This window comes from Eulemur rufifrons, chromosome 16, assembly GCF_041146395.1.
Source record: "Eulemur rufifrons isolate Redbay chromosome 16, OSU_ERuf_1, whole genome shotgun sequence".
Lineage (NCBI taxonomy): Eukaryota > Metazoa > Chordata > Mammalia > Primates > Lemuridae > Eulemur > Eulemur rufifrons.
The window spans coordinates 20,814,369-20,840,426 of record NC_090998.1 but is presented as its reverse complement, the minus strand read 5'-3'; the positions used below and the strand labels follow the sequence as shown (position 1 = coordinate 20,840,426).

The 26,058-nt window shown below is 33.6% G+C and overlaps 1 protein-coding gene across 2 annotated transcripts in view; it reads right to left on the bottom strand.

Annotated features, from left to right (window-relative positions):
- Nucleotides 1-26,058, bottom strand: part of ETNK1 (ethanolamine kinase 1) — a 66,265-nt gene that overhangs the window by 2,927 nt on the left and 37,280 nt on the right. For both annotated transcript variants that reach the window (XM_069490345.1, XM_069490344.1), the window contains exons 3-6: nt 21,539-21,679; nt 18,731-18,873; nt 9,055-9,138; nt 7,238-7,398 (exon numbers count right to left, since the gene is read on the bottom strand). In XM_069490345.1, coding sequence (XP_069346446.1) covers nt 7,238-7,398; nt 9,055-9,138; nt 18,731-18,873; nt 21,539-21,679 — 529 coding nt within the window. The remainder of the gene's footprint in view (nt 1-7,237; nt 7,399-9,054; nt 9,139-18,730; nt 18,874-21,538; nt 21,680-26,058) is intronic.

Sequence of the window (26,058 nt, the reverse complement as noted above, 5' to 3'; positions counted from 1 at the left end):
GTACCTCATTGTAAGCCAAGGCAGTGGCAGCAACTGTAGTAGTATAATGGTCTTATTCTTCACCATCACACACTCAAGAGTAAAAATCTAGTCTTACTAAAGAATGTCCTTTATTAAGCTATTAAAACTATTAATTTTATCAAATTTCTACACTAGAGTACATGTTGTTCTAATATTCTGTGGGATAAAAATATGAAGTACACATAAAGCATGTCTAATGTGTACAATGGTTGTCTCAAGAAAAGCATTCAGATAATTGAGTTGTGAGTTGAATTTGCACATTTTTAATGGAACACCATTTTTACTCAAAAAAATGACTGATATACAAACTAGAGTTATCAGACTTGGGTATTTGGCAGACATTTTCTTAAATATAAAAAAGATAACTTGTCATTTCAATGAAAATAACTGACAATATTTGTTGCCAATGATAAATTCAAGTTTTCACCCTAAAATTAGAACTTGAGAAAAGTTGTATTTGATTCCATGAGCTTAACAGCTTCTCAGTACAGTACTATAAGCTTTTCTGATGACACTGGTGGTGATATAAAATCTTTTGGTATCATATAGAGATGTGTCAACGTTTCGGATATCTACACTACTCAATAAATCAATATTTTCCAAATAACTAATAATGTTAAAGTTATAAAATCACGTACAGGCAATCATTCAAAGTACAAGATAAGCCAATAGATTTTGATGGAATAGAGTAAAAAGTAAATTGGTAAGTTTAGATTATAAATTGCAGCTAACCTTTAAGAAACTACCACTTGTTGAGTTTTGGTATAGTATCAAAAAAGAATATCCACAATTATCTGAAAAGGCAAAATACTTCTCTTTTCCAACATATGTGTGTGAAACTAATTTTTTCATATATTTCAACCAAAACAATATATTGCAACAGATGGAATGCAGAAGCAGATATGAGAATCCAGCTATCTTCTATTAAGCCAGACACTAAAGAAACTAGTAAAAGTGAAAATAATCCATTCTCCTCAATAAATTGGGTTTTTTTTGTTTGTTTGTTTGTTTTGGAAAACAGTTATTCTTTTCGTTTTAAAACATGGTATTGGCTGGGCGTGGTGGCTCACGCCTGTAATCCTAGCACTCTGGGAGGCTGAGGCAGGCGGATTGTTTGAGCTTAGGAGTTCGAGACCAGCCTGAGCAAGAGCGAGACTCCATTTCTACTAAAAATAGAAAGAAGTTATATGGACAGCTAAAAATATATATAGAAAAAATTAACCGGGCATGGTGGCGCATGCGGTAGTCCCAGCTACTCGGGAGGCTGAGGCAGTAGGATCACCTGAACCCAGGAGTTTGAGGTTGCTGTGAGCTAGGCTGATGCCACAGCACTCTAGCCCGGGCAACAGAGTGAGACTCTGTCTCAAAAAAAAAAAACAAACAAAAAAACAAAACCAGGGTATTTATGTCAACATGTAATGAGATTATTTTAAAAATATATATATAATAAACATTTTGAATTTTGTTTTAATTTCTAATATGGTAAATATTGATAACTCACATAAACAAAAGCTCATAGAGGTCTCAAAACTTTTTTTAAAAAGTCAAAAGGGAAGATCGAAAACTTTGAGAACCACTAGTCTAAATCACCTTTACATATTTTAAGTGATGCAAAATCATCTGTGGATTATAATCTCTTCTTCCTACTAAGTTTGTTCTGTAGTGGAAAAGATTGAGAAATTAGGGGTCACTGTGCATTTTAAATACACATCAACCAAGCTCTTCTCACCATTTTCTTTCTTTCTGGTTTTTTTTTCTGTGTGTGTATGTGTGTGTTGTGTATGAGACAGGGTCTTGCTCTGTTACCCAGGATAGAGTGCTGTGACATCATCATAGCTCACAGCAACCTCAAACTTCCAGGCTCAAGTAATCCTCCTGCCTCAGCCTCTTGAGTAGCTGGGATTACAGACATGTGCCACCACAGCCAGCTAAGTTTTCTATTTTTTATGGAGATGGGGTCTTGCTATGTTGCTCAGGCTGGTCTCAAACTCTTGACTTCAAGGGATCCTCCCACCTCGGCTTCCTAGAGTGCTGGGATTATAGGCGTGAGCCACTGCACCAGGCCTCTTCTTGCCATTTTCAAGCAGAGTTGGTAAATGTATTTCTCAATCAATATTTATTCATATAGTGATATAAATTAACTAAATGGTTCTACACTAAAGAAGGACTATAACATAAAACCTCACAAAAATCTCATTTTGGTAGGCAACAATTTTTATAGGGTGAAAAGTGAAACATTTATTTATAACATTAGACTCTAAATAGATGAAGAGGAAAGGCAGGAAACAGCCCATTCATCATTTGCATTCCCAAAAAGGACAAGTAAGTCCAAGTAAAATAATATATTCTGTGATTTACTTATACTATTTCTCTCACATTTGGAAGTTAGAGATATAAAAGCCTCTCTGTTAAAGGGCATTTTAATTTCTGGGCTACTCACCCCTGTTGCAAAGAAAAATTCAAAGCTTTACATAAGTGAAACAAATTAATAAATCCCCAAACTGTTTTCAGAAAAACCCCTATGTAACTCTTAATATTTTACCAAAAAAGAACTCCAGATCTTCATACAACATGTCTAAATACTCCTCAAAGCTCAACACACCCATTATGTATATTTTGTTTGGTTTTATAATGCCTACTTTTGTTTGCCACCATCTCAACATTAACTAAACAATCAACAAGTGAAGTCTTAAAATCTTTAGAAGGCTGGATCATGCCCCCTGAGCAATAGACATTTACTAACCATTTATTTAAAAACATGTATACCTTAATCTTATTCAGATCTGTTTTTACCCTTATCAAAGCAGCTTTATAATGTATATACATTATGTGCTTAATGACAAGTGAACAAGGAAGGAGGAGTCTACAGAGGAGTTAGCAGTAATATTTAAGACACATCCATAAGGAACAAAAAGAATCTGCCAAGGGATGCAGGGAAAAGGACATTTCAGGTAGAAGGAATAACCTACACAAAAGTACATAAAACAAGCATAAAACATCATAGAGTATCGGAAAAAACAAGATGCCTCTGTTAGAGCAGAAGTATGAGGTGGGAAACAGTGGGGAAATAAGACAGAATTGTACATGCCATCATTTAATTTCATCCTGTAGGTCATGGGGAGCCACAGGAAAGTGACATAATCAGAATCACAAATAAGATTCTAACTACTAGACAGGATCACTTTTTTTAATGTATAGGATGAATTAAAGACAGAAAAAAACGGGAGGCAAAGAGACTACCAAAGGCTAATTTAGGCAAGAGATTAAGGCCTTAATCAAAGGTCACAAAATTAAGGAGAAGGAGCTGAAATTGAGTATATTTTAGAAACCAAGGAGAACAGAACTTAGAAACCAAAAATGTGAGGATGAGGGAGAGGGGCATACAAGAAAAAAATCTTCCCATTTTAGAATATAACAACTGAATGGAAGGTATTTTAATTAAATCAAGATAGTAAAATAAAGACTAAATAATGAGGTAGAATACAGGGTGCACAAAATAAAACTCAGGTTTCAACATATTATGGTCAGATACTAATGGGACCCCCAACAGAGACAGTCTAGAGCTCAATAGTGGGAAGAAATGCAAATTATGGTCATTAATAGAAAGAGCAATAAAATCCTTGGGACTAGATCATTCAATGAAAGTAATATAGAGTAAAAGGAGGTTGTAGCCCCAAATCAGAACACTAATGAATACTAACATGTTAGAGGGCTGGACGAAGAGAAGGAAAAAAAGAACCAGATGGAGAGACTGAGCAGGAAAGCACTAAAAGAGAAGAACCAAGGAAGAATTTGTTATGTAGCTGTGAAATGATTCAAAACACTTAGTTTGAGGCCAGGTGCAGTGGCTCATGCCTGTAATCCTAGCACTCTGGGAAGCAGAGGCAGGAGGATCGCTTGAGCTCAGAAGGTGAAGACCAGCCTGAGCAAAGAGCAAGACCTGTCTCTATAAAAAACAGAAAAAAATTAGCCGGCGCACTGGTGTGAGCCTGTAGTACCAGGAACTCAAGAGGCTGAGGCAGGAGGATCACTTGAGCCCATGAGTTTGAGGTTGCAGTAAGCCATGATGATGCCACTGTACTCTACCCAGGGCAACAGAGAGAGACTCTGTTTCCAAAAAATAAAACAAAAAAAAACATTAAAAAACCCAAAACACTTAGTTTGGTACATGAATGATATGTTTTGCTGTAGTAAGAACTTGGAAGTGTATTCTCCCCTCCCTTTGAGAATGTGACATATCAGACCCCATATGCGAGAGCATAGGGTGAACTCCTCCTCCTCTCAGAAACGTTAAGTCACACCTTTTCAGAACCCATGTACAAGTTACTGACCTCAACTAGTGGACTTCAAAGTACACATCAATTTAAGAGTTTGACACGTTGAGAGCTTAGGCCATGACAGGATGCATTCTGTCATCCATTGCTTCAAACAGAAGAGTTCAGGCCTTAACAGGCCTTGAATCTCCCCTGTGTTGGTCAAGCTAGTTTCTCCCAAGAAACTGCTCATAAAAAGGCACGCCTCATTCGTTAATTAGACTTTACGTTCCACAGAGGCTGTTTCCATCCTAACTGAACTAGACTTTAATAATTTTGGAACTTACTTGCTATGCGGTTAATGTATCTCATCTATCAAGTGTATTCCCTGTGAGATTTGTTCAAATTATTCTTCCCCTCTTTAAGCATTGTGAACATAAGGGGAAAAAATTCTCTCTGTATAGCAATAATCTGTGTGAATTGTGAAGCCACACTTTGACCATCTCCTTATTTTCACCATACAACAGAATTGTACCACAAAAGTCAATGAAACAAAATTTAAAAACCAGTGGTAAATACTATCAAATCTGTCCAGGGACAGATCAAGTAAGATAAGAACTGAAAAGTTTAAATTGGACTTAGCAATTACATCATTATTGGTAAGCTTTACCTGATTTTTTTTTTATAGCAGTGAGGGAAAAGGCAAACTGCAGTGATCTGAAGAGTGCATGAAAGGTGATAAAGACTGAGGGTTTGCTGATATTTCACCCAGCATTCCCAATTATTTATTCATTCAAACATTTGAGATGTGGCGGCCACATACTTAATATTATTGGTGAGATGAAATTAGGAGTTGGTAAGAGGAGAAGGTAAACCGGCTAGCTAAAAAGAAGCTACAAAAAGTCCTGGGAAAGGAAGACAGATCTAACAAAAGGAAAGCTGATAATCTCAGTGAGGGGGACTGGCGAATCCATGTGTGGGTAAGTCTGCTAACTTCTGATACATTCTTTCTATTCTGAAGATAGCAATAGAGGTCCTGATGCAAGAAAGTTATACATCTTAGAAGAGAAAAGGCAAAAGAAAAGCACACTACAAAGGATCAGGAGAATTTTGATAAAATAAAAAGAATTCAGACAAAAACTGGCTTAATAAACAAAGGGTTTTTAATGGTTTCTTAATGAGGAAGAACTGAAAATTGGTATCAGAACCTCAGTGCATAATAAACTTACTATATACCCTTATGCAAAAACTAATGTAAATTCAGAGGACATGCTAAATTATTTAGGACTATTATCAAAAAAGTCTTAAAGTTTTATGTCTCTATCAATTGTCCTTTATCCTTTTTCCATCAGACCTTCTGAATTTATGACATTTTATTAATATGAATATACTTATTGCACATTTCATGGAGATATTCTTTTTTGTTTTAAATCAGGTTAAGTAAGTTTCCTTCCAATTCGCTAAGAAATTTTCCATAGAAATGGGTGTTAAATTTTATCACAAAAAAGTTATTTTGTACATTTTATTTGCCATTCTAAATTATAAGCACTTTGAAAGAATGCATTGTTTTAAGCTTCCGATCTACCTGACCTAGAGGAGCAATAAGTACTTAATATCTGATTAATGAATATTTATAAACACCTTCGTGATCAAACCAGAAGTAACTATTTTTTCATACCACATACAGATACAAACACAGTATCCAATAAAATCTGTTAAACATCAAAAGTTCACATGGGAATCCAAGTCAGCTCTCTAAGAACAGTGGGACTGTTAACTAAGAATTTGGGAGGTGTATGGACTTCATGTGGAAATTAATAAATTCAATGCCTTAAGAACACAAGAAATTAAATGGGTACATGAAAAATACAAATTATAGCAATAATATTCCTCTTATTAATACAAAAACTGGCTGATTCTAAAGTTCATTAAATGACCTAATGAGAAAGAAAACCCTTCATTTTCTCTCCTTTAAGACCATGCTTAAAAAGAATAAATAGAAACAGCAGGCATCCTAAGACCAGCTGGATAGTATGGCATTAATTGAACCAACAGTTCTACCAAAAATAGATTTGAGAACAGCAGGTAAAGTCACATTTCAGCACACTCTATTACTTGAGATGTATTCTGAGTGACTCTGAGGATATGCTGCTCTCAAGACTATGAAAACAGTACACTTGTGAGCCACCATTAGGTTCTATCTGTAAAGACAACATAGCAAACATTCCCCATGTCAACTGTATAAAAATTATATTAAAATTAAAAAACAGCAGCTAAAATAACTTTGACCTATTATTCAAGTTAATTGTCTAATACCTTAGTCGAAAGCTCATTCCAATGCATCACGTTATTCTCAAAAGATAATTTAAATGAGATACTTTCTAAAAAATAAATGCATGTAAAGAGAAGTGGGTCTTAAAAATGAAAATAATAAAGCATTAAAGCACCAAAGAAGCTAGAAATAAATGCTTATGACAAGAAAGTAAAGAAGACAAAATACTGAATAAGCCATAAAAAACAATTCTACTGGTCCTTCCAACTTATTTTTATCATTATAACATTAATATGTAATGATTACATGTATGTGGAAAACCTCATTTCCCATAAATCGGTCTTGGATTATATGTTTTTTGTAATGTAAAGAACAAGGATATAGGAAACTGCTTCACACATTAATTCTAACCTTAACTACAATCCAGTGATTAAATAAGACATTACTGAATATCTACCAGATGGCCAGATACTGTTCTAAGGGCTGGGGATATAACAGTAGATGAAACAAAATTTTTGTCCTCAAACGCAGTGTAATAGAGTAATGTAAACTATAAATAATCATGATTTTTCATTATTTTGAAGAAAAATTCACAAAACTTAAAATGGGAAATTGTTTTATAAGATGATGAAAATTTAGAAACTTTTAAAACTATCCTAAGAATCTTTCATGTTTTTACATTTAAACTTACCAATGCAAACTGATTGACTTGAATGAAGAGTATTTCTACCTCCTTTTCAGTAACTTCGGTCCCAAAGCCCTTATACTCTTTGTAGGCTTCGAGGTAAGAACGCAGCCACTGACTTTGTAGTTCTCTATCTGGATAGAGACTATAGTCCACTTCACTCACACCTTTAGGGGGAAAAAATACACTGCAGATTTTAAAAACATATACTCTTCTGCATACCTTAATAATCTTTACCAACAATAGTTTTTTTTTTTCATAAAAAAATTAATCATTCTGTATTTCAGCTTAAATTCTAAGGCACACTACTGTTGATCACCATAAACAATTCTCATTCCTTCAATTTTTCCTCAAAAAAACACCTACATCAGATGCTCCAAATCTGCATTTTAATAAGCACCTCAGGAAATTCTTAAACACACTCACATTTACAGCATTACCTGAAACTGTGCCTCTAAAACTTTTTTTTGACTATGAGTCATAGCAAGAAACACATTTTTATTGAGATCTTATATATATAATTAATTTTCACAAAACAATATTTACCCCAACTATATCTTCCAACTCTAATATTTTCTATTTCTATTCCTTGCTTTAAAAAAAAAAAAAGTCATTACCATACAAATTTGATTTCATGATCTACAGTTTGAAAAACCTAGAAGACAAAGTTCATACTATTCTGCCTACAACTGAAGGTTCTTCATAAGTTGGTCTAAATCTACCCCACTAGTCTTACAACCTTCTATTCTCCCTCATGTATTTTATATCCTGTGAAAATAAGTAACTCATCTTGAACTTTTGTTCCCCTTTCCTGCGGTACTCTCCCTTCTCTTCTACTTGCACATCCAAATCCTACCTAACTTTGAAGTTTTGGCTCACTTGAGCTTTCTTTTATATTCACAGCAGTGACTATCTACATTACTAACGTATCTCATTACCTGCACAGCTGGTTTTCCCTCCTGTAGATGAGATATGTAAAAATACATACAGCACATGTGTGGGGCTATGGCATGTATTTATAATAATAAGCTTCATGGAGAATAATAACAGGAAACATAAATTAAAACGTTTTCCCAACTTATTTCCCAGTCTGGTAATCTGAAGTACATAAAAGTACCCCAACACATAAACTCATGCAAATACAAATTCAACAATGAAAAATTCCTATTAGGTCTAAACCATCCAGGAAAATTTTCTAATCTTTAGTTTTAGAACATTTCAAGTTTCCACATACATTCATAAAATGGATTTTAAATTAACTCCACTTACATTAAAAAAAAAAAAAAAACTAGTGATTTTTAGATTGATTATAGACTAACTCGGGTAAAAATGACCAAGTTTTCAATATTCACAATGACACAAAAATTCTTGAGCTTTTTAGTGAACCAAAATTCCAAAATCCCGAGTTTACAATGGAAACAGCAAAGGCTTTTAAATCACAAAAAAATAGGTTCAAATCTTAGTTCTCTGTACTTTACTGGGCCTTTGGTGAATTACTTTCCTCATCTATAAACTGGGAATATTACCTGTGTGTTGTGGAAGAAAAAAAGAGATGAGACTTATGAAGCACCTTGCACTATGTCAGATCTCAACAGAAGCCCCAACCATTCTTTTTCTCCTATGCATTATTTGCTGAGGGCAATTAAGGAAGAAATTTTGTTCATCTCTTTCTTCCAGTAATTAACAAAAATAAAGAAAAAAGGTCAGCAAGAACTAGAAAAATGTTGCTCCAGCTGATCTTCTTTAAAGAAAGAAAAAAAACGCTGAAAATATCATTTCAAAGTCAAATAAGTTACTCCATTAGCTAAGCCTTGGGTTTTTACCTGCAAATTCATTGAAATGATTTCCAATATCATATGCCAGGTAGTTGTATCCAGAATATTCATAATCAATGAACTGTACATCACCTATGTGAGACACAAAAACAAAGACATTAAGAAATCACACACGAGATCAGAAAATCCCTATGCTATTTGTAATTAAATAGCTTCCAATATTTTGTCTCATTGTACGTGCTTGGTTACATGCACTTTTGAGACAATGCAGGGTAAGGCTGTGAATTTTATGGCAATGAGCTTTACAAAATTCAAATTATTTCTCTTGATCAACAGCTTCTTTGTGAACATCAATGTCTACTTTATTAAAGAAAAATGAAGGTATAGTCATTCTCTGAGTGCAAACAAAAGCAAAATATGTCTCTCACCACAAGGGGGCATCAGTTACTTAAAAATTTAAGCGTAATTAGAAATGAAAACTCCATTGTTTGAAATTGTTAATAATCTATGTAATTTTAACAAAAACCTAATCTATAATACTCTAACAGTAAACTGACAAGCTTATCTACATGTGGAAATCAAATAAAAACTTTCAGAGACTTGAATCTATAAATCTTGCAGTAATGCTATACTACTACTTGCTAGTCAACTTAATAATACCACTAATTTAAGAAGTTAGTTGCTATCATATTTTTACATTTTCCTCGAATGCTCCATAACTAAAATTTCCATATCTGAGTAGCATTAAGGTAGTGGTTTTATCTTTTAAAAACAGCAAAGGTATGGTTTCTTCTAACATTTTTAAATTTGAGAAATGTTTATATAAGCTAAATAGATTCCTATTCTAAATTATTGCTACATATATATGTACGTCATTATAATTCTCCAAAGATAACCCTGTTCTCCCTATCCAAGGGACATACTCTTACTCAGGAACTTTTAATTTTTGAGTACTGAATATTATAAAGGGTTTGGCTCAACAAAGATATAGGTCTTACGTAGACAAGAGAAAAAAGTAAGAAAAATCAGAGAAAAAAGAGAGACAGATGTTTAAAAAAAAAAATCAATGTGGGTCGCTGTCTACACCAGGGATCACAAACTCAAAGGCTTACAGGGGCATGGAGTTAAAACAGATACATGAACTGAGATGGCTGTAAGAATACTTTCTCAACTGTTTATATTGAAAAAAATGTGTAACACCCGTATAGTTAACACTGACTTTTAAAGATTAAGCTGAAGTAACAAAACAAACTCCTGGTCAATGGACATTGGCATTTCCCCAAACAGCTTTTGAGCTATAATGTCTTGATATAGATTTGTAAGTTTAATTTGGGGAAGTATGCTAATAGTATTCACACACAGAGAAAAATAAAATTACATGACAAAAAATGTCATGGCAAATGTGTTTCACATAAAAGCAAAAACTTTTCAAAAGTTGTATTTCAAAAATATAATTGTATTTAATATATAATTCTAAACTTGTATAAATAACTGTCAAGTTTAGAGTAAAATAAATGAGAATGATCAAAGTATCACATCCCAGTTTTCAAAATGTAATGCACATTATGATAATAAATGTAAGTTTTAAATGTTGGTGACAATAAATCACAGCAATTCAACTACGACAATTATTATATTATTGAATTCACAGGACACTATTCCACAAACAGTCTTACAGTTAGCCAAATCACTTTATTAAACTGCAGAATAGGAAGTAGAAACATGTTTTAAAATTCTTTTCTTAAGAATCATTGGGAGTGAGTGAGTGAGGACCACCATCATGACAAAATACTTGCAGCCATGAAAATAAAACATGAAGAAATCTCATTTTCAAAATTAACGACTAGCAGACTTGCAAATGTCATATGAAAAGTACATACTAAATAGTAAACACTCTGGCTCTAAATGATTAAAATATGCCCAAAGAGAAAAAATATATATATAATACATAGGAAAAAAAGATGAATGGAAATAAAGCAAAACAAAGTGTTTCCACTGGTTTTACTACAGGTGATAGACAAGTGACTTTTTTCCTTTTATTTTTCTGTTGTTTTAAAAATTCTTTACAATAACTATTACTTTTTGGAGGAAAAATGTTATTCTAAAAGAAAGTAAGATGAATTCTCTATACAAAGCTGTCCATAAGAGACAAAGCATGATTTAGGAGACACCTATCCACCAGCCTTCAGAAAATCAGGATACAAGAATATTTACCAAGTTGCACAACTGAGCCAACCTAAACGTTTTAATATAACTTTTTAATTGCAGCTGTTGATTGCTTTAGCTCTTTAAACACAAATTCTTGTAGAGCTCATATTAACTGTTACATGCCAATAAAAATACACAGCCTAGTCCTGAAGCTTACTTTTGCCACATAAATAAAAGCTTCAATTTCAATTTTCAGAACTATATTTAGAATTTGGCAAATATAGTTAAAACTGCAGGTAAACATGCCTGCTTGTAAAGTAAATACAATTTAATTAAAGCATAGCTCATTTTAACAAAAGTTAAAATCTGTTTCAGTATGAAAATTTTAGCAATGACTTTTTGTAGTAGCATTAATTCATTAAAACTAGCCTTTATTTTTAAATGCTATGTTGAGTTATAAATAATGAAATTTAAAAAATAAGAAAATGAAGCTAACAAGATACAGATGAGGCTGTTACCAGGCTCCGTGCATGTGAACAAGTGATGCGATAAACCTCCAGTCAGTGCGTTTAAGAAGCACGGGGTGCGCCGCCACATGGCAGCAACAATGGCATACCTAATCTGTAGCAGATGAAGAAAATTTGGCAAACTCACATTGTACAAGACACAAAGCTTAAAAGGAAAAAAATTTAAAAAAAAAAATCTGCATTAACTATTCTTTTTCAAACTATTGCAAACAAAGTGGAACTCAACCTTAAATTTAATCTTCTGCAACAAAGTAAAATTAAAAAGAGGCCTACTTCCCTTATTCAGGGTGCCAGAAAAATCAAATTACTGGAAAATGCCTTCCTATCAACAGAAAATATACTATCTTTTTTTTCTTCTATAAATTTAACTTCTAATCTCTAAAATTTCCAATTTTTTAGAGGAATGTCCACATCACTATTAATAATTAACTAGCTCATATGGCATGACCATTTTGTTAATTCTTTAAGACATAAATTTTTAACTGCAGTTTCAAGAATGGAAAGACAATGAGACTTCTCCCTAAAATTTTATGTGTATGTGCATTTTCTAAGGAGGGAATTCTCAATTTTCCAAATTCTCAAGGGATCCTTGACTTCTAAAAAGTAAAGAACCACTACTTTAAAGAGTAGGACTGTTATTTGTCTGTATATAATTAGCACAGTGACAAACACATATTGGATAAACTATATGATTAATGGATAAGACTATAATATGAATTTTCAAAAGCTAAATTTTATTTTTTTTTTTTTACTGTATTTCTTACATTTCTTCACCACAGTAATAAAATCTACACACTACTGGGTTAAACTGTGCAAATCTCAGTATACTGAAAATAGTCTAACAATTTTAAAAGCACTTTGAGGCCGGGCGTTGTGGCTCATGGCTGTAATCCTAGCACTCTGGGAGGCCGAGGCGGGTGGATCGCTCGAGGTCAGGAGTTCAAGACCAGCCTGAGCAAAAGCGAGACCCCGTCTCTATGAAAAATAGAAAGAAATTATCTGGCCAACTAAAAATATATATATAAAAAAATTAGCCGGGCATGGTGGCACATGCCTGTAGTCCCAGCTACTTGGGAGGCTGAGGCAGGAGGATCACTTAAGTCCAGGAGTTTGAGGTTGCTATGAGCTAGGCTGATGCCACGGCACTCACTCTAGCCCAGGCAACAGAGTGAGACTCTGTCTCAAAAAAAAAAAAAAAGTACTTTGAATGCAAAAAATAATAATTTATTAACTAAGGCTACATAGTTATCACATGCTACATCTGTCTAGACAATTTCTTTATTTTGTTATTAGGAGAAAGGTAAAAAGCAAAATAGTCAATATGAGAACCTGAAAATCTTTCCAACTCACTCCCCTTTTTTTGCATTATTACGCAAGTGGAAAGAGAACAATGAGAAAAGTAACCATAATCATACTAATGTTAGCCAAATGTTTTCTCTCTTATACAGAAAAAGCCAGAGAGTATTCTGGTCTGGGAAACTTTCCCTTCATTCCTCACTCTGGTGTCCAGTAGTTATCTGTGAACACCTTCTCTATAGCACTCATCATGCTAAATTTAAGTAACTGTTTAGGGATCTGACTCTTCCAATGTTACATGGCCTTCTGGAGGGGCAGTAGGGTCCCTTTCATTTTTCATTATGCAATCCACAGAGCAATACGTAGCACACAAAAAGTGCTCAAATGCTAGTGGAATAAATGGAGGTTTTGCAAAGAATGCTGAGACACAATGACAACACATATTTGCAGGGGGAGGAGGGAACAAAATAAGCATGAAATACCAAAGAAAAAAGAAGTGTGGCATTTCTGACATTCTTATGATTGAACACACAGTGGGCCTGAATGCATGAGTTAAAAAACAAACAAAAAACCTAGCAACTATTTTAGGTCATTCTTCCTTAATAGTTCAGGTTTTTATAGTCCATTTAAGTTTTTTATTACCTGACTTAGGGATATTTTATTTTCTGCTAATTGGTGGTTCAAAATACAAATTAAAACAGAGTTAAAGATTATCCTTCATTTAAAAAAACAAAACAAAAAAAAAAACCTCACTCTGGAAAATACAGGTTGCCAAATACAAAATAAATTTGTGTTTATTTAAATTTTAACGTAAAACCAATCTAAAAATACTCTTCTAAGTCATTAAAACATAACTAAAACAACCACAACAATGCCTTCTAATAATTTTAACACAGTTGACAAGATTTGTAGTCAATCAAGTGACTAAGAATTAGTCGCACACCCATTTTCTATTCATAGTGTGTAAAACTCTAAAATAAAAACCTGGTTTACTCCTTATCCCCAGAAAAAGCTTTCCTTTTCTTCAATTCATTGTATTTCCTTTAAAAGCTATAAATCAGCTTCTTGTATTTTGTTGACAGAGAAACTAAACAGTGATTGCCATTACTGAAATTTAAAGTTGTATGTCAGATATTTCTGTGAGATTTTATGAAGAAATGTGGGACAGGGAGAGAAACAAAATAACCACCAAAAGTCATTAGACCAATAAACATTCTGACAGAGCATCAAGACATGAGACAGCAATCTCAAAAGCTTTAGCAATTACTTGACATGTCAGCAGTTAAAGAATTAGTTGAAATATTAGATTTGAAGTCTGTTAGTCAGTAAGTAGTATTACAATTTGTTCTACTTAGTATAAAGTCTAATAATTGATTAATTTAAAAGATGAATGGTAAGTCTTACCGTTTTGGAGCAAGAACCACTGCTTTTGGTTTTATTTCTTATTGTGTATCAAATTCTATTGTCATATCATTTAAGTATTCTTTTCTTACCTTTTTAGGATGTCATTTCCTGAAGATAAGGAATGGGCCGCTGTTTACCAATCACCTAATTCCTGGCACTAACTTTTCAAAAATCTTGACAGCTACCACCAACTTCAGAAAGGAAGCTGACTCTTCTCCCATATTCCTGAGTCCTGTCAACTGACATCATGAGAGCAAGTAGAGGCAGTATTTTTTCCTGTGATGCCTACCAGTTCCTGTTACATTCACATGTGAAAATGCCTACAAGCTGCAGGGTGCTCATAGTCTTTGTGTGCATGTATGTATGAACATGTATGTATGTATACACATCCACATACCCACACATACATTTTTTAATTCTAAATTAATCATTCAAGTTATCATAAATTAGAAACTGTAGGTTGCACTTAAAGACAAACCAAACTGTCATCTCGTACCTATGAGCCCTCACTGGTACTTATAGGACATAGTTAACCTTTCTGACCTATATTAATTATTTTTCATTCTCTCCAAAACAGATACATTGTAAAATGCCTGCCATAAATACAATACAGGGGTTGGCAAACTATGTATGTTCAGGCCAAATCCACTCCACCACCAGTTTTTGGAAATAAAGTTTAATTAGAAGACAGCCACACTAATTTATTTATGTATTGTCTATGGCTATGTTCATGCTACAACACAGGGTTGAAGAGTTGCAATGGAGACTACAGTATGGCCCACAAAGCCTAAAAGATGTTCTACCTAGCCCCTTACAGAAAAAGTTTGCCAACCCCTACCTTAGTATGATAGCTACAACTGAGAGCTGCTAATTACTTGGTCTAGTACTACCTATTTTATATATGCATGATCTAAAGTCTTGTCAGCAACTATCCGAAGTAGATATTACCTCTAAGTTACAAATAAAGCAAACTAGAGTTCTAGCATATGAACAGTACAAGAACTCCTTCAGAATCTGTTACACACACCTATTTCTAAGCCTATCTTGTTCTTGTTCAGTTGGTCTTCAGGGGGCCCAGAAATCTGCAGTTTTTTTTCCAAGTACCCTAGGTGTTTCTGATGCAAAGTCAAGAATCAAACGTAAGGCCAGGTGTGGTGGCGTGTGTTTGTAATCCCAGCTACTCAAGAGGCTGGGGTGGAGGCATCACTTGAGCCCAGGAGTTCGAGACCAGTCTGAGCAACATAGTGAGACCCCATCTCAATTAAAAAAAAAAAAAAAATCAAATATAATCACTTGTAAAGAGATAAAATAACTTGTCTAACACCACTTACTTCTATAAGTGACTGGGTAGGGATCTGAACCCAAGTGTACTTGGTCCCAAAATCTATTACTTTTTCTGACTTCTCTTGGCTATAACTAAGCTTTAAATATATCTGCTTTTAAGAGCTGGAGATTTTCTAGTTAAAAAATATAAAATCTAAGTTATTACGGTTTAAAAATATATGCAGAAATTTCAAGATGATCTGGCATAAATTTATGAAGTTTGCTTAGAATTTGCACATCTGAAAAATTAAGGGTCTGAAACATACTACTACAGATAGATACTGAGCTTGACGGTATCAAGGCCAGTCCTTTAGCTTTCATAGTATATTTATTTGTTTCTCATAAGTGGGTACACAATAGTGAAGTCCTGAGATCAAGTTACATGACTGACTTAAATAACAAATCAAACATGTTTATGAATATAAGATGCAACTTAATCATTTATTATATGTGGAAATTATCTCAATCTCAAAAGACTCACTTGGCTTTTATACGCTATAACAGGGTAACAAGTTAAGAAGGTAAATAACTTTGTAGTCTGTATCTGTAGTTTTAATTAACCTTTTAAAATCACTATCATAAGTAAAATATTAATGCTATGCTACAGTCCCAAATGTATCATTTTTTGCATAGTGAATTTACTAAATCTTGCCTATTATTGCCTATTAAATTTACTAAATTTATAGAATTTACATTTTTAAGTATGAGGCATGGTATCTTCCACTTATAACTTAAGATTCAAATATGTCATAGTTATATTACCTCAAAACCATTAGCTCCTAATTTGAAACATAATACTAAAGACTAAAGTAAGCTTCCTGCCACACTTTAATGAGTTTTAGATTTTTACCTGAACATTCTAGTAATACTTTTCTTAATGCTTATATTCAACTAATCACATAGGAATTTTTTTTTTTAAATAAATGCCACAGGGTACAAAGTAGCCTTCTTAACAAACATTATAAAACCATTGATAAGGTGGGGGTTAAACCAGAACATTTCCATAACTAACACACATACACCACAAAGACAAGAAGAAACAAATGATACAAAACAGATTTCTAAGAAAAAGGTCAAACTCTAAAAAATATATCAAAATAGTTACATCTGTGGAGCTGTAAAATTTGTTTTTCTGTGTAGGAAAGAAAAATTAAACACAGAAGTATGATTCAGGTAACTCTTGGCAAAAAAAACATATGACAGCCTTGAACTCAAAGTCAAACTGAAGCATTTTACTTAAACTATGGGAACTTTTCATATGACTGATCTTTATGTAGGAACTTTTCATATGGCTGATCAACAGTTTAGAAATAGGCAACTGTTTAAATAAAAGAGTAAAAATGTATTTTCTAACATCAAAGACAAAGTAATCTGATTTTTTTGGTCCCTTATTTTTAGTTTTATAAACAAGTTTGTTCTGTGAAATGAATATGCAAAAGAAACTTATAAAAATAAAAGTATGAAAGTTTAAAATTATATTCCAAAGAAAATAATAGATTATCTTTGATTAACTTGCAGTTAAAAATAAAGCTGAGTGTCCACTTCAAATGTAAGATGAAGTCCCTCACTTGAAATTCCATTATATAAAATGTGTTATTAAGTCTTGCACTGAACTTAAAAGCTAATACATTGCTATAATGCATAGTTAATGCTCTTGTCTCACAAATGGCATTGAGATTTGGTTACTAGTATAATGTAGTACATATATACTACGGTAATTATGTATAATAAATCGATAATAATATATTAAAGGACACTGTCAAGTACTTAATGTTTTAGAGTATACCTAAAGTTTAAAAAAAATGATCCCACACAAAAATTCCAAGACGATTCAAAATAAAGATGTTAGCTCAGTATATTTTTGAAAAATAAAATCTCTAATCCACAGTAAAATATCAAATATAAAAAATACTCAAACATGGTTTTGAAAATATGTGCTTAAGCCTACACCCTTGACAGTGTTCCTTTGGTTGGTTTTCTTCAGCTATAAATGTTAACAACTGTTGTATTAGAATAGTTCCAACTTACATTCTAAGAAGGGTCATAAAGAGTAATTTAATATAATTATGACCATGGTAATGAGAATTCTTTGGCTTTAGAATATTCACAGCAGCACACTTTTGATTCAAAATCTGGTCTTCCAACTATAATAATTATCTTCAAAAGCAGGTTTCCTATAACGCAATAGCTTCATAGCTTCAAACATACTTTTTGAATTAATACTAATCCTTCAACCAAAATTATATTTTTAGATTTCAATTTAATACTGAAAGGCATCTATCATTTAGCAACCAAACCTCAAACCACTTTACCTAATGACATAATACAACCAAGTGTTTCTTAAATATGAAAACAGAATTTGAATACAGAGCAAGATAAGAACACTCACAAACATTCCATCAAAAAGTATCACTGTCTACCTCAAAAAATGTTAAAACTATTAACCAAAGCTTCCTGATTATTACTTTAGTAGATATAAATTTGAGCAACTACAAATAATATTTCCTCCATCTGTGGCTCTCTCCTTAGAGTCAAACTATCTAATCAACATAGGAAACAAGTAATGGGAAACGTGGAGATACATTTATTTCTAATACCATTGTCCTTCCCAACACTGAGAAAATTTCTGTATTTATAAAGTGGTGCAATGTCAATTTGTTGATTTTCCATAACATCCATTATAAGCAGGTATACTTTCAAATCATGAATAACCAAATAGGTTTTACAGTAAAACTTATAAACAAAATCAATTCATCATTTTATATTTAAAGATACAACAGGAACCACAAACTGTTTTTAAAACACCCATTCTAAAAAACATATTTTATACAAATATACAGACTATATATTCCTAACTTATCACAGTTACCATGACTTTAAAGCCTAAAAGAAAATCTTTAAAGGCTTCACGCATGTTTTTAATCCTTGCATTTGAATTAAATTTATTTTTATTGATACAAAGATAAAAGGACCATTAAGAACATAAAAGAAATCAAGTTTACTTACTGCTATGGTCAAATACCTACCTTGTTTCTCATTGTAGATTATATTCTTACACAATAGGTCATTATGGCAAAGCACAACAGGTGAGCCCAGGTTAGAAAGAATCTCCTTCATCCAAGTCATCTCTTCCTGAAGAATCTGAGGGCTTGGGATATCACTTAGGAACCTTTTAGTTTTAAAAGAAGAATTAAATCTTGTTTATCTTAACGATTTTTTCAAGTTTAAGGATTAAAATATATTTTGAATATAAGTTCTTTCCATTTAATTGTACATACTCCCTAATTAAAACAATAAACCAATTATTCCAAAAGTTAGAATAAAGAAAACCTGTATAAAGAACTTAAACTTAATAAAAAGTAACTGAACAATAGTGAAAATGCAGGGCAGAAAACTAAAAAAATTATCACTACAAAATTTGTGGGGGGGGAAGTAATATACATAGTTAACAGGCAACATTTACTAAGTACTATTCTAAATGTTTTATGTTTATCTGCATTTTATAGATGATAAAACTAAGACAAACTAAGACACAAAGTTTAATAAAAAAAAGGTTTAAGTATTAATACATTATTTAGTTACAGAGACTATTAAAAAACTAAAAATATCTATTTCAAGCTTGAAAGAGTAAATGCAGTATATATCATCTAAATTCTCAGAGATGTCAATAGATTATGATCTACAGCTAAATCAGAAATAAACTTATATTATCTAGCTATGTTAAAAACAGAACAGTTTTAGAAATTGCTTCAGGCTAGTGAGACTGAGAAGGGTGGGAGGTAGCATGACAAACTGGACTAGAAATCATGACTTTTTATCCTATACTCTTCTACACTATTTATTATGCTGTATTTGTATTAATTTGATAAAAAATCAAATGAAACAAAAATGGGTTGCTATCACAAATTCCTCAACAGCACCATCAGGCTTAAAAAATTGCTGTTAATTTATTCTTTTTCTCCTTCCCTTAATACTTTAAGTCATGCTCTCTTGATTTTTTTTCCCCACAGTTTCTCAATAACTCCTTACTTTTCTACTTTACAATATAATACAGATTCTTTTTAAATTACCGAATTTGCCTGTTCAGGTGCTTTCTAACTGTGTTTTCCCCACTGCTGCATTCTTCTCTACATACAATTTCCAAAAGTACATGCTGTTTTCAAAATGGTATGACTGTTCAAAACAATCTATTTTTTAAAAAGCATGGCGTTGAATGGAAATAGTAGGATTCCAATGATTATGAACATGAAAATTATAATAACATACAAACAAAAGGGAATGGAAGAAAATATGAAAATAAATGTTTTTAATATTTTAATTGTTTTTATGTTCTGGTTATATATTTTCTATTGGGACAGAGTGCTTTCTTCCTGCTATTTACCATAATACCCGCCTCCAGTTTTTCCGAAATCAGTAACCTCAAGGATTTAAAGTATACTTTGGAAGAGTTTAGGAAATATAACTGAAAACTTTCTTTGAATAATAATTTTTAAAATAGCAGCTAATATATATTCAGCACTTAAGAGTGTGACCAGGCACTGTTTTAAGCACTTTATATATACTAACTCAATCCTCATGAAAACCCTATAAGGTTAATATACTACTCTTATTCACACCTTATAGATGAAGAAACTTGCTCAAGGTTACACAACAGAAATGCTAGTGGCAGAACTGAGAGATTTGATCTCAGTCAGTCTGGCTCCAGAGTCTTATGCTCTTAACCTATACAATATATACTGTCTCTCTCAACTCTGCGTTATCTTAACAAGCCAAGAAAATCTTCCTTCACCATCTTCATCCACCTAATTATTTTTAAATAGTTTTCCCCAAAATCTTTCAATAAAATGGCTACTTCAAAAGAGAATTCTCTATTTTTATACTGTAGCTTCCTAAATATCCAGCACACTGGATACACTTCCAGAAGTTTGCCCACACTCATTATAGGGGTATAATATCCCTATCTAATTCAAAGTTTGACAAACCACTTGCAAATACACACACACATACACAAAGTGAATCAAATTAATTTTTGAAATAATCAAACTCAACAGCTATTTTTCCCAATGAATCACTTTAAAAAAAAGAAAAAAATACATGTAGGTCATGCTCGCCTCTGTTGTTCTTAAAACAAAGACTTTCTAAATACAAAGATGTGGCCTTCACATGTTTTAGATATAAAGGATAAAATAAAATTTCCAAATTTTGTATTAGCAATATTATATAAAAATATGATCATAAAATTTAGATTCTAAATACTAATCCATAAATTTTTTTATATAGAAAATAATGAAATATCTTAGTTTAAACTTGGGGGAGTCAGTTTTATAAAAGCTGGTAAGACTTTGGTAAGTGAATTTTCAACCTCATTATCTAGGATTTAAATAGCCACAGTGAAGACAATCCAAACTTTTTCATCCTTCAATATTACTACATTATCCCAATCCCTAGGTCTTTTAAAAACAGCTTTCAATAAAAAGAATTTAAAAAAAAATAAATAAAATCTCTATGGCCAACTATGGAGTATGCAAAAATGCAAAAATGTACTCATTTATAGTGATCTTTATATTAAAATTATTTCCAAATAAATGTTCTATATTTGTTTCTTTCTCCCCTACTTCCACCCCTCTTGCTGTTGTAGGGGTTTTTGTTGGGACGGGGGCACTGATGGAGATAAAAGTAGTTATTTCTGCAGAGTTATCTGGGAGAAAAAAAAAAAAATCAATGCTTATTTTCCTTTAATGCAAAGAGATAAACCAAACCTAATTTTACACACAAAGCTTGTTTGCCTTTGAAACCCTATTATAAAGCAAAGCAATGTAAAACAAAAATTTTACCTTTTATTAATGTCTTCATCTGCAAATCCTGTGGGAATGAGAGAGAAATATTTTCCCATCTTTAGCCATAAATTAGATTTGGGAATCCAGCCATTGTGCGCATGGATAGCATGAATTTTAGCAAGCTGACGAGCTATTAGCCTATTTAAAACACAACAGCAGAAAAAGAAAAAGTGTAAGTATCATAAAGTTCATGTCTATTGACAAAGATTCAAAACAGCATAAAAAGAAGTTAAGCATCATAAAGTTCATGTCTATCGACACAGATTCTTCATTTGACCAAACTTTAGTCAAGCTCCTGAACCTTCTTATAGGCTCTCTGTGCATTTCCTTATAAAATCCAGTTTTAGCAAGACCCTGCTAGATCAGTTTAGCAAGAACGTCCCATCCTCGATATTTGATCACCCTAGATATTTGATCAGGTTCCTTATCCTCCACCATCACCCAGGCAATGTCTAATCACAGTAGCATGTATTCGGTAAGAATCCTGTTAGGTTGATTTAGCCAGAATCCCCCCACACTCCTGATTCTATGAGTAATTTTCCATCCACGAACCCCCACCCTGCTCTGTGGCTATAAATTCCCACTTGCCCATGCTATATCTGGAGTAGAGCCTAATCTCTTTTCTCCCAATGCAAAATCCTACTTTCATGGTGCCTATACCTATCATGATGGTTCTGAATAAAGTTGGCCTTATAAAGCTTTAACAAGTATCACTGAATAATTTTTTCTTTTCACAGTTATGGTGCCGTGACTCAGACAGAATTAGATTCATAACTGGGCTCCTGGACCCTAAGTTGCCCCTTTGAAACCCTTGTCTTCACTTCTGACTGAACCACTGCTCCAGACTAACACCCAACAAAGCTAACAAGGACTGATTTTGATTTTTAAGATTCTGAGTGTTCTTAAACCTCTGAAACTAGGTTAGAGTCCCAGGCTTCTTTTGAAAGGTATCTCCTAGGCTGCAAGTCCTTCTTCCTCCTCTGTGAGGCCCCTCTGTTCTCTCTACTGGATTCTGCTTCTCCCATGGGAACTTCTTTGTCACCTGAAACCCCTTCTTAAACCCTTGCTGACTATATGCCCCAACAACTCTGTCCACCTCATTCTTGTTGACATGATTTTGCTGAGGAATTTCAAAAAAATTATAGAGCCTTAGGTACTACCCCTAGAAATTCTGATTTAACTGATGTGGGAAGCAGCCAGGGCATGGAGATATTTAAAAGCCTCCTAGATGACTTTAACATGCAAAAGCATTTGAGAACCACTCAACTAAGACATACAGGGAACCTAGCATTATATTTATCCTTCACCAACCTGTGATTAAATACACAGCTTTATTAGATTTTATACTATCGTGAGTATTCTTACTTTTATCTACCTAGTTTCTAGTAAAAAAAAAAAAAAAAGAGTACTGATTTTCCTTTGGAGAAACTTCCATCCCCCTTATTTTAGTTCATATGGTTCACACAGAACTGATCTCAATCCTAACTATATCCCATCTACACCACTAACTTTAGGAATGAGGGAGCGTATGAACCAGACTTGCCCAGAGCATTCCATTGTGCAGGCCACAGTGATTGGTTCAAAGCACATTACCCAATCTAAGCCAAAGAGACTTGATCCTAGGTTCATTATTAACTAACTAGATTTGTTGATGTTAGGCTGGTGGAAGCTATTAAGAGATCATTCCCCCTGGGATGGCTGAACTGGCTAGAGAAGCCTGCTGATCATAATGCTCACACTTAAGGATAATTTGTCAGAAAAAGAAACTAAGAGAATAAAACAGAATAAAGAGATATCTCTAATAAGGTTGAAGCATCTAATCCACCCATGTTTGAACTCAGTATTCTCAGTTATATGTATCAATAAATTTCTTCTCCTTTAAGTCAGCATAAATTTTTAAATTGTCATCCTCAATTGATAGTATCAGTCTTATCCTTATTCTGACTAATACATTACCAAAATATTAAAATTTGTAATCTTTTTATGTGTGTGTACTTTGGTTCAGATCTCTCAAACAAATGAGTAAATATTTATTTATATAAATTAAATAACTATTGACTGACCTTCCCCAACACCACACACTCACATCTACAAGATACAGAAAAAAGAAATTTATTTTTATGCCAGTCTCATACATGCATAGAAAGCTAAGCCCAAATGAACTTATGGTACTTAAGCACCATGTAACTTCATGAAAAAGCCAGGCAGTGATAAAATCAAAACAAAAAAGAGCCCAAATGCATGCAAACACACACACACTACACACACATATTAAGCTAAGTAAAAACTGGTTTTAAAACTTGAGGAGGAGAGAAAGAAGAGGCTTGAAGAAAGGCACAATTTGTGCTACATAAAATTCAAGGGGCAATCTATGTCAACAGAATATAATGTCCCAGAAATGTTTACTGAAAAAAATGAGACAGGTATTACAGAGTCACATATCAGAATAGGTATTTAACACCAACAAATTTTATTTGCTGTGATTTTTAAAAATAAATGAATAGGCTGGGTGCAATGGCTCACGCCTGTAATCTTAACACGTGGGGAGGTTGAGAGGGGAGGACTGCTTAAAGCCAGGAGTTCAGGAGTAGCCTGGACAATAGCAAGACTCTGTCTCTACCCGCCCCCCCCCCCAAAAAGGAAAAAAACCCTAGCCAGGGACAGTGGCTCACACCTGAAGTCCCAGCTATTTGGGAAACTGAGGCAGAAGATCCCTTGAGCCTAGGAGTTTGAGGTTGCAGTGAGCTATGATGATATCACTGTACCCTAGCCTGGGCAGCAGTGTGAGACACTGTCTCAAAAAATAAGAAGAAGAATATCATTTTAATAGTTTTACCTCAGGGTTCATAGAAGACCCTGATTTGCAAATTACAAAATGTAATCTTAGAAGTTCTCTAGTTATTCAGCTGACAGCGACTGGGATGAAAATTCTACAGTAAATACTTAAAAAATGAATGAAAAAGTAGAGCTACAACTCCAAGGGGCATTTATAGATTAATGGAATCTGTTGAACATGAAAAGCTGGAGAAGACAAAGTATCAACTAATTTTGAATGCCCTGCCTTTCCTGACAGAAGGTGGCTAAATGGGGCTGAGCCAGGATTTGGAAAAGCCCAGCACTCTCCACTATAGAATATCCCCATAACACTGCACAAAATTAGTTGGGTTTCCATTCTGACTTTGCCATTGTACCTGCAATCGGAACTTAAGCAAATCATTTAATTTCTGGTTCTCGGGTTCCTTACAAGGAAAACAAAATAGCTGGCCTATTACATAGTTTTGAAGTTCTCCCTCAGATCTAATGTCATATGTACCTGAATATCAGGGGGAAAAAATGTACACAAAAATTTAATCTATTTAACTTTTAAGTTCAATAATGACATGAACTTCATATTCAGATTCACACACAAAAAGCCTATAGAATAACTTCCTATTTCACACCAATTCCCTATGAGTTACAATAGAAAGATTAAATGCACACAAACCATGGAGAGACAAAGGCAAAATCTTTCAAATGATACTGATTTTTATCAAAACTTTATCAAATACAATTATTCCTTTGAACAAATTTCAAAAATTATAGATGGAATTGTGAGAATTACTTTTATATAAAATTTTAAAAACATTTTCTGCATAAGGTGATATATGCCTACTCTAATGTAAATAAACCAAAATATCTGTTAGTGATCATCATCATAGAGCATAATTAATATTTACAAAAATATATATATCAAAACTTAAAAGAGGCTTGGCATGGTGGTGGTGGTGGTGGTGGTGCATAATTGAAGTCCCAGCTACTCGGGAGGCTAAGGCAGGACGATCGCTTGAGCCCAGTTCAAGGCTAGCCTGAACAGCATAATGAGACCTTGTCAACTTAAAAAAAAAAAAAAACCTCTATTGATTGTGAAGAGAAGTTTCAGAAATGCCTATGTCAAGAAAGAGTCTACAGAAAATGTAACTTTCATCTTACAGAAACAATGCTTTGTTGCTCTTTTGACAGTGAAGATGTGGCAGTATATAGCTAAGGTTTCTTCTGCATTCTGTAATGCAGTGATCATTCTTTATAAAAGAAAATCTGGGCCGGGCGCAGTGGCTCACACCTGTAATCCTAGCACTCTGGGAGGCCGAGGCGGGCGCATTGTTTGAGCTCAGGAGTTCAAGACCAGCCTGAGCAAGAGCAAGACCCCATCTCTACTAAAAAGAGAAAGAAATTATATGGACAGCTAAAATATATATATATATATAGAAAAATTAGCCGGGCATGGTGGCACATGCCTGTAGTCCCACCTACTCGGGAGGCTGAGGCAGGAGGACTGCGTGAGCCCAGGAGTTTGAGGTTGCTGTGAGCTAGGCTGATGCCACGGCATTCTAGCCCAGGCAACAGAATCACACTCTGTCTCCAAAAAAAAAAAAAAAAAAGAAAGAAAATCTTGAGTTACATTTAGCCAGGCATGGTAGCATGAGCCTATAGTTCCAGCTATTTGAGAGGCTGAGGCAGGGGGCTCACTTGAGTCCAGG